Source organism: Bos indicus x Bos taurus, chromosome 16, assembly GCF_003369695.1.
Source record: "Bos indicus x Bos taurus breed Angus x Brahman F1 hybrid chromosome 16, Bos_hybrid_MaternalHap_v2.0, whole genome shotgun sequence".
Classification (NCBI taxonomy): domain Eukaryota; kingdom Metazoa; phylum Chordata; class Mammalia; order Artiodactyla; family Bovidae; genus Bos; species Bos indicus x Bos taurus.
This window is the reverse complement of record NC_040091.1, coordinates 64,683,861-64,698,870: the sequence shown is the minus strand read 5'-3', so window position 1 is coordinate 64,698,870 and position 15,010 is coordinate 64,683,861. Positions and strand designations below refer to the sequence as shown.

The following is a 15,010-nucleotide window of genomic DNA, read 5'->3' as shown; positions in this document are numbered from 1 at the left end:
GGGAAAACCAAAATAGAGAAAGGAAGTCTATAAAGAAAGATTGATGCATCTCTCAAGTGTGAATATTGTTTGGATTCTGAATAAAATACATTAATCATTAAAAAATATATGGGCCCACCAGGAAAATATGATTACTGACTAGATAAGAAATTATTGTTAATATTTTTAAGGAATGATAATACTTGGCTATATTAAAAGGAAAAAAAGCTGTTATCATTTAGAAATATAATCTAGTATGTACAGACAAGAAGACATAATGTCTCCAATTTACTTGAAAAAGAACCAGTAGGTGAGAAGGAAATGTGTATGTGCAGTGGGAAAGGCAGAAAACAGAACTGCCCAGAAGTTGATAATTGGAAGCCTGACTCTTGCCCAAGAGTCAGAGAGCCTGGATTCCAGTCTCAGCACCACCACTTACTGGCTATAAGATCTTGGTCAAGGTCCTAGAGACCCCTAAGCCTCAGTTCTGCTTTATCTATGGAGGTAATAGTCATAGGTTCTTCGGGAGGTTGTAGCAAGCATTAAAGACAATGCATGTAATGTACTTAGCACAGCACCTAGATGCAGAGTAAGCACTCGATATATGTTAGCTTTTATTATTACTACTGTCAATTATTACCATAATTATTCAAGACCAGGAAGCTAGAGTTAGGAAATGGTGAAAATGGGATAATTTTTGCTGAATCCAAAGCCCAAGTTCCCTCCAATATGTTATAATGCCACGCCCCACCTCCACCTGGGGTCTCAGTAGAGACTGAGGACAAGTAACAACCTATTCTGCAACAATTGCCTCTTATTTTTACCACAAACCTCAGTGATACTGCTACTCAGCCTGGCTGCTACAACTAGCCATCTTTTGTAACAAGGTTGTAACTTAATGTGTCCCTCCCCCATAGATGGCTCCACATCGAGTAGAAAGTAAACATCCATGTATTTTAACCCCTTTATATATCACTATGCACACTTGTAAATTCACAATGATTAAACATTGTGTGATTCCATCATCCTCCAAGAACATGGCCTCAGACTTTTATTACACCCGGTACTGGCATAAACTGTATAAGGTAAACCTCAGAATCCCAATGTATAAAACTAACAATGATAAAACTTCAAACCGTGCATGCAGCATGAATACAGTAATTCTATAATGCTAAGTAATGGGCTGGCCAAAAAGTTCATTTGGGTTTTCCCATAATAGCTTGCAGAAAAATCCAAATGAACTTTTTGGCCAACCAATTACCTATGTCTCGATATCTGCCCTAAGGTCAATACTTCCACTTCTATTTTTATAACAGAATTGTAAATTCTGAGACAAACTCTTCAATGCTATTTTACTCCTTCATGTGACAGTGTGAAGCACACACCCATCCTCTCTTCCTGACACCACTTGCCTGGTTTTCTTGCCACGATGAGAGCCTGCAGTTTTAGTATCCACTATCCTTTCCATCCACAGCCCATGAAAGTTGGTGTTCCCTGGAACTTAGGGTTCAGCGTTTTCCTTCTATTTACTTTCCCCGAGCAATCTCACATAAAGCTATGTAGCTTCAACTACCACATATTCAAAACCTCTCTCATTCATTTATTCAACAAAAATGTGCTGGGGCCCAATTGTGCCGTAGGTGTCCTGGGGTCACTCTCTCAGTTCCCGTCCAGTCTTTTACCCACACTCACAAAGGAACCATCTATCATGCAAATTATGTCTCCCCCTGCTTACAATCTCTCATTGTCTCTCAATGCATCTTATTTTGGGCTATGAGTCCAAACTCTTGCGCTATGAAGCCTTGCATAGTTCATCAGTCTCATCTTCCATGTGCTCCAAGCCACAGCGACCTACATCCACCTGTCTCCACATGCGTGTGAACTCTGCTGGAATGCCCAACTTCAGCTTCCTTGCGTGCACGTTCAGTCCCTCAGTCCTACCTGACTCTTTGAGACCCCATAGACTGTAGCGCCCCAGGCTCCTCTGTTCACAGGATTTCCTAGGCAAGAATACTGGAGTGGGTGGCCATTTCCTTCTCCAGGGAATCTTTCTGACCCAGGGATCGAACCCACATGTCCTACTTGGCAGGCGGATTCTTTATCACTGTGCCACCTGGGAAGCCACTTCACCTTCCATCGACCCTCAGATCCCTTTATCCCCAAATGCCAGTCTGTGAACCAGTATGCAAATGCACAGTAAAATGAGGAAAAATGATTAGCAAACCAATGCTGGTCCCGCAATACTTTAGGAAATGTACACAATACCCTAGGGGACCCTTGTGTGGCTTTTCAGTGTCATCCCAAGTACCTCCTTCTCTGCGAACCCATCTGTGACTTCTCTATGGAGATCTGTTATCAATATTTATTGTCCAAACTGGGAGACTTCTGAGGGCAAAGGGTGTGCATTAATAACTATGTTGAACAAAGGGCAGAGCCCTGGACTGTCCCAGGGAGACAGGGTACCCAGTCAGCCGACCTCTAGACAGTCGGCCGCTTTCTCCCCCAGCTTCCAAAGCACCTTGATTCTTCCCCACATCATGCGTTTGCCTGACACTTCCCATGCTTTTCTGAGAAGTCCGCAAAGTCAGGGCCAGGCCTTTCTATCTGTATCTCCAGCATCTCTCCTGTGCCAGGCGCAGAGATGACACAAAGTGTCATCAACAAATGTTTGTTTAGTACATTATCTTCATGAGTAAGACAGATTAGATGCTTTAACCTTGGCCAACAAAGGAATCAAAAAAATTCCCATTATCTTTTCTCATCCCTGAGAAACTCCACTTCCTCATTTGGTTAAAAAGTTTTAAATGGGAGCAAGGTCTTCACAGAGAAAAATTCTAAGCCTCAGACCAATAACCAGCTGTCAATCAACCAACAGCTATTTACTCTGCATGTTAAACCCTTAAGACCCAGTGGGCATGACAGAGCTGATGATTCGCTGGGGTGACCAAAAACTCATAAATCAAGATCAAAACCAATAATGAAAGAAATAAACATCAAATAAGTGTTGCAGGACCTTTTCCCTGGTGGCTCAGTGGCTAAAAATTCCACCTGCCAATGCAGGAGACATGGGTTCTATCCCTGGGTTGGGAAGACCCCTTGAAGAAGGAAATGGGTAACCAATCCAGTATTCTTGCCTGGAAAATCCTATGGACAGAGGAGCCTGGCTGACTACACACCATGGGGTCGCAAAAGAGGCAGACACAAATGAAGTGACTTAGCAAGTACTGCAGGAGTTCATGGAAGCTAAGGGAGACACCACTCAGATGGTCAGAGAAGAAGCTCTTTGGAGGAGAAGGGATTGGACCTTAAAAGAAGCGGCAGAGGGAAGGAAGCCCAAGGCCAGGTGGGGGTGCGTGTTGGAGCGGCCACCAAGGGTAAGCAGAAACTTTGTTTTGGGAGTTGTCCCTAGACTGTCATGGATTCCTGGCATGGAGACCAGAACATCTGAATTTTCAGTAAATACAAAACAAAGAGGTTCCTGGATTCTCACCTCCTTCCTCAAAATAGTAATAGTATCTGCCTGAGACATAGAGATAAGTGTGGCTGGCTCCTTTATAACCTTTTAATTGGAAGAACTGTTACAAAATTATCTTAGGAAAATTGCTGTTGGCAGAACTTTCAGATAGAACTGCTGAAGTCACCCCTTGGCATGTATTAATTATCTGTGTCTTTGAAAAGTTCTCTACAAATCTCAGCAGGGCAGCCTCGCAGCATCTCCTTAGTTCACATCTGGCCTTTCAACCCTCTCCTGAAAGAAATAACAGGGTTAACACAGGGGTTCCCCTATACTGTAAACAACCAGTATAGGCCTCCATGCCAACTCTGCGGTTCAGGGATAAGCTTTTCAGAGTTCCTGTGATGATAAATACTGCATCTCTTGGACGGCTGAGTGGGTCTCGCCTGTGTGTGTGCTCAGTTGCTTAAGCTGTCACCAACTCTTTGCAACCCTGTGGATTATAGCCCACCAGGCTCCTCTGTCAGTGGGATTCTCCAGGCAAGAATACTGGAGTGGGTTGTCATGCCCTCCTCCAGGGGATCTTCCGGACTCAGGGATCGAACCCTACTCCACCAGAATCTGTGATGATGGGTATGAAAAATGTCCCCACACTCCAGCAAAGACTACCAACCCCTCCTTCTCCTTCCTTACCCTACTCTGGCAGGGAAAATCGTATGTCATCAAGGAAGGTGGAAAATGTCCTAATATATGAAACTGAAACTACTACAATGTCCCTGGCACTCAAATAAAGCACAGATCCATTTAAGACAGGGAGGAATTCTTACTTAAAAACCATTCTCCCTGCTCTGCTTTAAAGCACCTTCTTCCAAAAGCCCTGGAGCCCTCAGGATATTGCGTAACTAGTGCTGGATCTACTTTTGAAGTAGTTTTATAAAAAGACCAATCCAAGTTCGTCATACGTAATGAGTCAATAGGCTGTGTTTTCCAGTAGTAGTCCTCAGTTTAATACTTTTTCTCCCAATGACCCTACTAATAGGGCCACACAGGTGATAAACTGATAAGGGAAAGCAACAATGTCAGGTCTGAGCTAAAGAATCCTTGCTTAGTATAAATGTATCTGTACGTTCCGTTACTCAGTTGTGTCTGACTCTTTGCGACCTCATGGACTGTAGCCCATCAGGTTCCATGGGATTTTCCAGGCAAGGATACTGGAGTGGGTTGCCATTTCCTATTCCAGGGCATCTTCCCGACCCAGGGATCAAACCCACATCTCCTGCATTGTAGGTGGATTCTTTACCACTGGGCCACCAAGGAAGACCAGAAGTAGATTTTGGTGTATAGGAGAGCCTTTCAACAGTGTCATTATGAAAATTTCTGAAATGCTGCTCAAGGTATGTTCATCCAATTTTAAAAATAACAAGAATTGCCTAGATATTTCTTTATCTATTATCTAACATAAGATGTAAAAGCTAAATGAAATGATGAGGCAAAGTGCTTCAGCTTTATTAAAGGGTTTTAAGAGTCTTTAAAAGTCAAAAACATTGTGGAATCAAAAGTGAAAACAAGGACTTCCCTGCCCAGAGGTTAAGACTTTGCCTTTGAATGCAGGGGGTGTGGGTTTGATCCCTAGCCGGGGAACTAAGATCCCACATGCCTTGTAGCCAAAAAACCAAAACATAAATCAAAAGCAGTACTGTAACAGATTCAATAAAGACTTTAAAAATGGTCCACATCTCTCTCTATATATCAATATATATATGCAGTGATGGGATAGGCATATGGTAATAGTTATAGACATTCCTATTCTAGAAAGAAGAAAATGGAACAGACATAGAAAGGAGTTCCTTGTCCTGGTGAGTTTCAGAATTTGGCCCAGGAGAATCCCTTTCCCTGGTGGCTCAGATGGTAAATGCGGGAGACCTAGGTTGGGAAGGTTGATACCTGGGTTGGGAAGATCTTCTGGAGGAGGGCATGGCAACCCACTACACAACTGAGCAACTAACCACTGCACATATATATATATATATATCTTTGGGGAAAAAGTGAAAACAAAGGCAGAAAGATTCCCAAACTTGAGAATATTCTAACTCCATTTTTCTACAATGTACAGAGCCTGTGGACTTTAACTCATGAATGCTGTAAACACATCTGCTGATATGATGTGAGCCTGTGAAACAGGCAGAGGCAGGCATGGGCTGGGAGATCTGAGGCCTGATGGAGAGAAGTGGGCGGAGGTAATAAGGGAGGCATGTGGGGCAAAGTAGGACAAGGAAGAGGGGCCCTGAGGGCAGACAGGAGACGCAGCTGGAAGCAGAAAGCCTACCCTTTTGCAGGGAGGTGGGCGCCGTCAGAGGGAAAGTGGGCCTGGAAACACAGTGAAAGGACTGGGAAAGATCACTGCGACACACACAAGCCAAGTCTTGCGGGCAAAAGTAAGGTGGTGGGAGAAGAAGCAGGAGGCCTATGGATGAACATCTATGGCACAGAAACGCTTTAGAAAGGAGATGTAGGTAAAAGGGACGTCTGGCGAAGCAACGTAAAAGGCAGCCTAGGGAGAGTGGACAGACAGATGCCGGGGCAGAGGCGCAGAATGAATGCTGGCAGTCTGAGTGCGCTCGCTGCATGAGGCAAGGTCTCACCTTTGCTCGTTTTACGTTATTTTAGAAGGAACAGCAGTGAATATCCACGATGGCCTCCCTTGGGAAAATCCAGTAAACCAAGAGGCGGGGGGGCGACCTGAGCTTCACCAGGACCTCTCTCCGCTCCTTGATGCAGGCACATTCTGGGAACGATCCCAGGAGGAAAACCTTGCGTGTTATAACCACAGCATGGTGTCAAGTAAGACAAGGGTACATGAAAACTATAAAGCACCCTTTAAATATGAAGCATTGTTATTCAATGAATGCCTGGGACAAAAAAAAGATGAAGACCAGAGTCACAATCAGGAGTGAAGAAATATTTGTCAAATACAGATATTATATATATTCCAAATGAAGATGATCCTAAGTAGAAATTCCAGTAATTTGAGAAGACATTATGCTTGATATCTTTACTTTTCTGTCCAACATGTTTCCACATTGAAAAATCCTACCTGCGGCATAATATGGAGCTCTTGATAAACTACCGTACTGATTTATGAAAATGGAAATCTGCATCTAATGTATTTCCAAGGAGGTTTCTGACATGTTACAGATCTTAACTAATTAGGTGAATTACATTCAGTGCAATCACTCATTGAGTGACCTGCAAGTAAGCGCAAGGTAATCCATCAGCTGCCAAGGAAGCTGCAGAGACGAGCAAGATAGTCTGCCTCTAACTACCTAGTTTGGTCAGTTCATCTTAGTTTCCACTCAGATTGGGGCAGCTGCATCTCCTTTCATAAGTATAGAGAGAAAGCAATCTTTGACATTATGTGACTAGCCTGCAACCAAGGAAATGCATTTTCCAGGAACACACTGAATTAAAAAAATAATAATAATAAAGGAGGGGAAGGCACTCACTACCTGTTTACTACAGACACTGCTGTGTGTTCATTTCCAGGTTCATCCTCGCCCAGTTGACGTGCAACCACTCTTGTCCTGATTGCATAACCACAGCATGTCAAGTTGTTTCTTGCTGCCAGTGTAAGTTGTAAAATTAAACTTCAGAACTGAGGGAGTCAAGCTAAATAATTGCCTACTTTAAAAATATGTATGTATATAATTTACATGTCACTTCAGATAAGCTCTTGAATTATGATCTCTTAAAATCACAACTGTCACGAATTTTAAAATACAGTTTCAGGGTAGCAGTTTTCCCTGCATGCACACCTTCTCCCTGAGACTTTCTCTCCTCTTCTCAGTTTTCCAAGTTTTCCAGTTTTACATTGATTTATTGCAATCTGCTTTTCATGTTTTAACGAGAACCTAATTAATCACAACTTTTACTTCTCTCAAGCTCTTGAGACTTCTATAATTCCAAAGAAGGAATCTCAGATGGCCCAAAATGCACTTGCTGGTGCCTCTCAGGGCTCCAGGTCCTACTGATAAGTTCCTGTGAAGTTGGCTACACCACACTTAGGACCCTCGGTAAATGATATCCTGCCCACTCCTGTTCTAAAGGGAGATGCCAAACTTCTCCTTCTCCAACCTGGGGTGTTTCATTCTCTGACAGAAAACAGCTACGAGAAAGGGGCCAGGACTTCCCTGGAGGACCAGTGGATAAGGATCTGCCTGCCAATGCAAGGGACACGGGTTCAGTCCCTGGTGGGAGAAGATTCCACATGCCACGGGGCACCTAAGCCTGTGAGTCACAAGTACTGAGCCTCTCACCCTAGAACCTATGCTCACAACAACAGAAGCCAACGCTATGGGAAGCCCATGTGTAATGAAGAGTATGAAGAGTAGCCCCTGCTCGCGGCAACCAGAAAAATTCCGCTTGCAGCAGTGAAGACCCAGTGCAACCAAAAATAAAATTAATTTAAAAAAAGAAGCACAACTTCCCCTTTAAAAAAGGGGGGGTGGTGGTGGTTACTAGGAGCCTGGAGCAAGTCACTAAGTGACAGTCAAGTCTTGCCTGGTCAAAAATCAACACAGCACTGATGCACCATCAACCTGGAAATGAGACTCACAATGGGGGACATCACCTTCCTCTTAGGTAGAGTCACAGCAAATAGTACCAATTAATGAAAAGGCTTTTGATTTATACCCTGTGACGCTTCAAGAAGCTCAAACCACTTCAGACAGCAGCCTATCAATTCCCAGAAATCCATGTGTGCGTGCATGCTAAGTCACTTCAGTCGTGTTCGTCTGCCAGGCTCCTCTGTCCAGGGGATTCTCCAGGCAAGAATACTGGAGTGGGTTGTCAAGCCCTCCTCCACAGGATCTTCCTGACCCAGGGATCGAACCGGTGTCTCATTATGTGTCCTACACTGGCAGGCGGTTTCTTTATCACTAGGGCTACCTGGGAAGCCCCCCCAGAAATCCATGCTAGATGATAAAGTGAGATCAGGGGTGAGAGGATAAAGAACACAAAAAACACTAGCAAAGAACCCAAAGAACTCGACCAGTGTAATTGAGTCAGCTGAAGAGGGAACCTAGAACCTTAGGGTCCTTCTAGGATGAAATATCAGCATTGGCTATAAGACCACCCTACCAACCAGGGCCAACTTTTCTTGGGAAAAATGCCCTAAAGGAGATAAACTTGACAACAGAAGTACCCCACTCCTTCTTGAAGCCCTCTGTTCATCCAAGTGCTGAGTTTGCTTGTCTTCAATGCTTTTCCGAACAGCCATCCTGAGCTGCTGTCATAACCCAGTCTGCACAGCAGGAAACACTAGAGGAGGATTTCCACACTGCATTTTTGATCTGTGAAGTGCTAGTCCCAGCACTGGCTTAATGCAGAGACAAATACACTCAGCTGTCCCATCACCAGCACTTCCTCCTTTATAGGCAGCAAAAGAAAAATAACCAAGTCTAAATTAATTTCCATATCTGATCAATTGCATTTCCAAACAGCCAACACAGAACATGTTCCATTGATCCTACAATCCAGCTCTAGAAGTATGAAAAAGGGGAGAAATCCCCCAACTTGAGCACCCTGGACTTAAAGACCCTTAAGAAGTATTACCTTCTCTCCCCTAAGAAAGCTATAGTGTCTGGGGCTATACCGCTCTGAATGCACCCAATCTTCTTTGATCTGGGAAGCTAAGCAGGGTTGGGCCTGGTTAGTACTTGGATAGACGAAAGCTAGAGCACCCCAGACCAACTCTACCCATGATTTTTTTTTCTATCCTGATACATCCCAATTCTACCAACAGAAAGATTATTCTCATTAGGTAGAAGGTGAGCCCAGCCCATGAAGTAAGGAAGTGTTCATAATATCTGTCTGTGTAATGAACGTGTCACTTCCCCGAACAGCCCAACTGTTTCCTTAAAAAAAAAAAAAAAAAAGTACTCCATGGAATCTATGGTGTGTTAGTCCCCCTCCCAAAGTCTGAGTCAGAGCGTGTGTGTCTTTCCTGAAGTTCTGGGTGACCAAGCTGGCTCCCTTTCAGACTTGCTCCGATAGCTGAACTTAAGGCTGTCTTCCAGCCACAACAGAAGCAACTATCTATTTTAAAACAATTTTCCTAACCCACACGCGACCGGAGCTACCTTATACATAGGTCGTCAACGACCTACCGGAAACCGAACACTTCTATCTCGAACGGTGCCTGTCATCTCCCAGGATTAATGCGTGACTATGTGCATATATTTGTTCCTTTGACCGCGCAACTGTTGGAGTGGAGAAAAGCCACCCCAATTTTTATCATCGTGCCTGAGCCAATCCAGAGCCTTAGAAAGAGAGATGAATGGGAGATGAGAGGGCTTCTCTAGCACAAACAGTAAGCGAGGGGAGAAAAAAAAAAAAAAATCCGTCGGAGAGGGTGGGGGGCAGGGTGGAAGGCAGGGGAAGGACACCCAGCAGCCGACCAGAGGCAGCTGCAGGCGGCCGCACCTCGCGAACTGCCCGCAGAGGGGAGTGAAATCTTCCCTCCGGTACAATAACGGAGCGCCCCACTCCCCGGTTGCCTCGCCTGGGCACGAATAATAAATATATCGAGGTGGACAAACCGCTGCACCGAGACCAGTCAGCCCCCCTCCCCGAAAGGTCAAAACTTCAGAAATTCGGGGGATCACAGCACCCACACAAACACATAAATCCGTCGGAGCGGAGAGACTCGGAGATTGAGCAAAGGTTCTGCATTTTGGTTTTTGCTTTCAAGCTCTGGCTTGCAAAAGTACGGCGGCTACGGGCAAAGCTCGAGAGGAGCAGGAAAGGCTGAGGGCGGCGGCGGGGGGGGGGGGGGGGGGGTACGGGTGGGAAAGCAAGGGTGTCGAACCCCAACCACCCAGGCCTCAATGTGACGAAAGTCGTCAGCAGCCCCAACCGCATCCCAGCCCTTGCGTCCCGGCCAGCAGACGCCCCCAGCGGCTCCCCCACCCCAGCTTCCGTCCCCGCCAGCCCCGCAGCAGCAGCAGCAGCAGCAGCAGCCCCGGCTCGGGCCGCACGCCGGCAGCGCCACGACCGCGGCTCCATCCCCGCCGCGAGGCAGGCACCCGCAGGCCTGCCTCCCAGCCCACCCGGGCGCGCCCCGGAGCGGAGCCGGGCCGAGCCGCGCCGCCAACTCCCCCCTCCCCCGGGCCGGCGGGGGGCTCCCGCTTACCTTGGGCGCTCGCGGGGGGGCTGAAGGTGGCAAGCCTCCCGCCCCCCGCCCCGGTCCTCCTCGCGGGTTTTCTTCCTCCCTCCTTGTCTTCCTCCTCCTCCCCACGGTGAGTCCCGGTCTCCCCCTCCTCCCGAGGCCGGGGGTAAGAGCCCCGAAGCCCGGCCCGGGTGCGTGCGTGCTGGAGGCGGCGGCGCGCGGCCAGCTCTCTCCAGTAACTGAGCGCGGCGCGCGGCTCCCAACTAAAGTGTGAAAGAAGCGGCGGCCGCGGCACGGAACGTCCCCCCCGGGAGTGGGCAGGGAGCGAGCCGGGGCTGGCGGCGAGCGAGCGAGGGAGGGGACCGGGAAGGAGGGAGGGGGACGGAGGGAGGGGACCTCCTCGCCCAGTCACTCACTCGAGGGGCGGGGGCAGCCAGACACTCCCCCAGCGCCGGCCCCTCCCCGCGCCCGGCTCCCGCGCGCGTCCTGCCCCCCGCCTCGCCCCCGGGAGGGGCCTGCGGGGGCCGTGCACCCGGAGGAAGGGACCGGGACTGCGCGACTGCCAGGGCTGCAGAGCGGAATCGAGGGCGAGGACGGGCGTGTGTGTATGTGTGTGTGTGTGTGTGCGCGCACCCCGCCGCTGGAGGGGAGACCCCGGCGGGAAAGCTGCGTCCTGGGCCTGACACCCGGGCGATGGCCTGGGAGGAGCTGCTGGACTGCTCGGAGACCCGGACGGCCCAGCTCTGCTGAAGACCCAAGCCAGACCTTGGGTCCAGCCGAGGGGCTGCGCCTGCTGGAAGCAGGGGAAGGCGAGGCCGGGCATCCGCGCCGCGCAGCCCCTCCCTTCGCTGGACCGGTGGGCGCTGCCCAGCTTCCCCGGCCCGGCGCGGCCACTAACCCTCCTCCACCCTGCCCGGGAGCCGCGGCGCCTGCAAGATGAATGAAGCATCGGCCACTGGACAGAAGCTGCACTGAGGAGAGAAGGAGACACCGCCTGAGACTTTGTGCCCGGCGCCCCCTCTTTGCCCTTCCCGGCTTCTTGGGACTAAAGGGCGGAGGCCGCGCCTTCTGGCGCGTTTGGGATGATTGGGGAATCTACAAAGATCGCCGCCCACCTCTTTACCTGCTGGGTTTTTTTGTGGACACCCACAAGAGGTCAACCAATCTCACCCTCTGGGAAAAGGTAGTTTTCTCCTTTTCCTGGTCACATTGGGTGTTTCGTGTGCGCACTGAATCGATCTTTCAACATGATAGCGGTCTTTTGTGTAGCTTCCCCGCGCTTCGCTGCTCTTGCATTGCCCTAGACGCGTGAGGAATGCCAGGCCTCCGGAGTGAGGACACCCAAGAAAACAAAAGGGGCAAAAAGATCCTCCCTGGGCCCCGTGGATTACACACACACAACGGAATCATTTCTCTCTTTGGGCCAAGATGAAGTTGAAAACCGGAAAAGGACACATCAGAGCTGTGACAGTGATGAGACACCTAACTGAAAAGCAGATTCATAATTTAATGACATGAGTTAATAACCCACCCAGAATAGCGAGGAAGTCAGTCTTTTGGGGAAGGGGGAAAAAATGGTTTCCCAGTGTTCTCACTTTTCCGATTTAAAAGGCTGGTATCACATTGTTTTTGAAACCCCCTTGTATTCCATTTTAAAATTTATCCACATTTTCTCTTTGGAACCAGAAGTCTTTCTGGTCTAGCCTCCTGAAGAGGAGTAGTTTAGAAGGGGTGATAGGCTAACTAGGATTCCAAGGAGGCACTGCCAGCCATCATCTGCTACCTTAAATGACTTGTTTCATTTCTTTCAGCCTTCCTTCCCTCATCTGTAAAATGGGACTGATGATAGGAGTTTCTATCTCATAGGCGTGTTGTCAAAATAAAAGAAAAATAAAATGAGGAGGCAGTGTACATAAAAAACTTTGTGTATAGCCTGACACATGGTATGAGCTGTTCTTTCAAATCTATAGTTAAATCTCAAATTTGGTGGGCATTTTTTTTTTTTTTCCTCTTTGCATTCCGTCTTAAAGTTGGGAGTGCAAATCCATCTGCTGGATTTATCCAAATGTAGTCAACCTTTGGTGTTTTTAGGTCATTCCTAATACCTTCATCCCATGGACAGAGGAACCTGGTGGGTTATGCTAAGATGAAAGAAGTATATAACTAAGATGTGTGTGAGTTTTTTTACATAGAATTCTGTATAAAAGGATCCTTGAGGATAACAGGATTTTGTTTCCCCTACTTCTCTCCTTCCTTCACTAAGCTACCCTGAATAGATCAGACTCTCTAAATGTTGGCTCTATAAATATTGTATCATCTATCCTTTCATGGGTCAGAAGGACTGACCCATGTGACTGGCAATGCAGACTTCTTGAGGGCAAAGCAATGAGGGTCCCCTCTGAACTGATACCCTCAGAAGTAACAGAAGGTCACAGAGCAAGCACTTCAGACATGTATGAGTTTTAAAAATCCATACTATGAACTTTTAAAGCAAGTTTTTAATTATTCAAAATAAATACATATTCCTTGTAGAAACTCAGCCAAGTATGAAGGAAATAAAAATCACCATAATCCTACCCTCCAGAGAGAAGAACTCAATAAGTGCTTCAGGTATACCCATTTACCCTTTACTTATTTCATGATTATTCAATCAGCAAATGTTTGTTAAGAACCTAGTATAGGGGCTGGACAACTTCCCAGGGCTGAGAATATGATGTATGTTGTTAATGGTATTTGTTTCTCTCTAGAAACTACTCCTGAGAGGCAACACTTTATATGGTAGTAAGGTTCTCAGGATAGTCTACCAAAAGTCTGTGAAAAGAATTCCATAATGAAACTACATTGCTGGCCAGAAACAATCCAGGTTTTGTAGGGCTTGAATCGCTTACAGGTTGGGTAGCCATCTTCCAGATAAAGAAGATAAAAGTGTAAAAGCCCCTGGGAAGGGCTCATATGAATAAAGTGTCACGGAAAGTAAGCCCCTTCTGCCTTTCAGCAAACCCTAGGGCTTCCCAGGTGGCACAGTGGTAAAAAGTAAAGAATCTCCCTGCTACTACAGGAGACACAAGAGATGCAGGTTCCATCCCTGGGTTAGGAAGATCCCCTGGAGGAAGAAATGGCAACCCACTCCAGTATTCTTCCCTGGGAAATCCCATGGACAGAAGAGCCTGGTGGGCCACAGTCCACAGGGTCACAAAAGAGTCAGCCACGACTGAGCATGCACTCACGCAGTAAACCCTCTTCAGCACTGGAATTTCTGTACAAATTAACTGCTTCGATAAACATTGGCTTTGAGGTTTTCTTTTCTTTGCCATACCACACGGTTTTTGAGATCTTAGTTCCCCAACCAGGAATTGAATCCACATCCTTGGCAGTGAAAATGCAGAGTCCTAACCACTGGACTGCTAGGAAATTCCCGATAACACTGTTTTAATGTGAAAATTCATATCTCATTTACTTGGGATTCATGGGGTACCTCTCCTTTTCCCCCCAAATCTGGATGAGATGGGAATGGAGATGCCCATCACCACCACAATCACCATGCACACACACTTACTTAACATAGCCACATCAGGGGCAGTCGTACCATGGGGTGGTGGGTAAGGGCTGCAGAAGAGAGAGTAGGTAGGGTCCAGTGAGAGGGGAGGGGCAGACAGGATGGGGCAGGGAGGAGCTAGAGGGGCTCCTTGGTTATAATAGCACACAGCAAACCACACAGCACGAGTTGCCTGCGCATCTGCTTGATCAGCACAAGCTGAATCTACCACACATTTAAAAACAGAATAGCTCTTGCTATTGCATGCTTAGTCACATTCAACTCTTTTGTGACCCCATGAACTCTAGCCCACCTGGCTCTTCTGTACCTGGAATTTCCCAGGCAAGAATACTGCAGTGGGTTGCCATTTCCTTCTCCAGGGGATCTTACTGACCCAGGGATTGAACCAGCATCTCCTGCAATGGCAGGCAGATTCATTACCACTGAGCCTCCTGGTAAGCCTCCTTGCTATCAAGATGACTATTAACTATGAAGATGACTTATAAAAGCATACTTTTTGAAAACGAAAAACATGAATCACATCCCCATCACAACTAATAAAACCATCCTCTCTTTGCCATTCCACCACCAGAATCTTTGAGTGTTCCATATCTTCAAACACTCTTAAGTATAATTTTTTTAAAAAGATATCTTTATTGCCCAGAATAGTTATGGTTTAACCTTCAAAGTCACTTCATTGAAAATTGATTTTCTTTTTTATTCCTAAAGCTTTAACTTATAAAGTTTGGCTCTATAGAACCATTTATAACATGTTTGAATTCTTTGTTTCTTACATTTCTTTTGAGTAGACATTGCATTAGACATTGCGTATTGAGTGTGTTTGTAACCCCAAATTCATATGTTCAAGGCTTAATCC

At 46.8% G+C, this 15,010-nt stretch overlaps 1 protein-coding gene across 3 annotated transcripts in view; it reads right to left on the bottom strand.

Moving 5' to 3' along the window:
- The window catches only part of C16H1orf21 (chromosome 16 C1orf21 homolog), a 253,424-nt gene extending 239,814 nt beyond the window's left edge, over positions 1-13,610 (bottom strand). Inside the window, exon 1 of one of the 3 annotated variants that reach the window (XM_027565558.1) lies at positions 11,015-13,610. In XM_027565558.1, coding sequence (XP_027421359.1) covers positions 11,015-11,547 — 533 coding nt within the window. In that variant the 5' untranslated portion in view covers positions 11,548-13,610. Of the gene's footprint in view, positions 1-6,075; positions 6,249-10,622 lie in introns of those variants that run through there. The other 2 variants (XM_027565559.1, XM_027565560.1) reach the window with 2 other exon arrangements.
- Between the last annotated feature and the right edge of the window lie 1,400 nt (positions 13,611-15,010).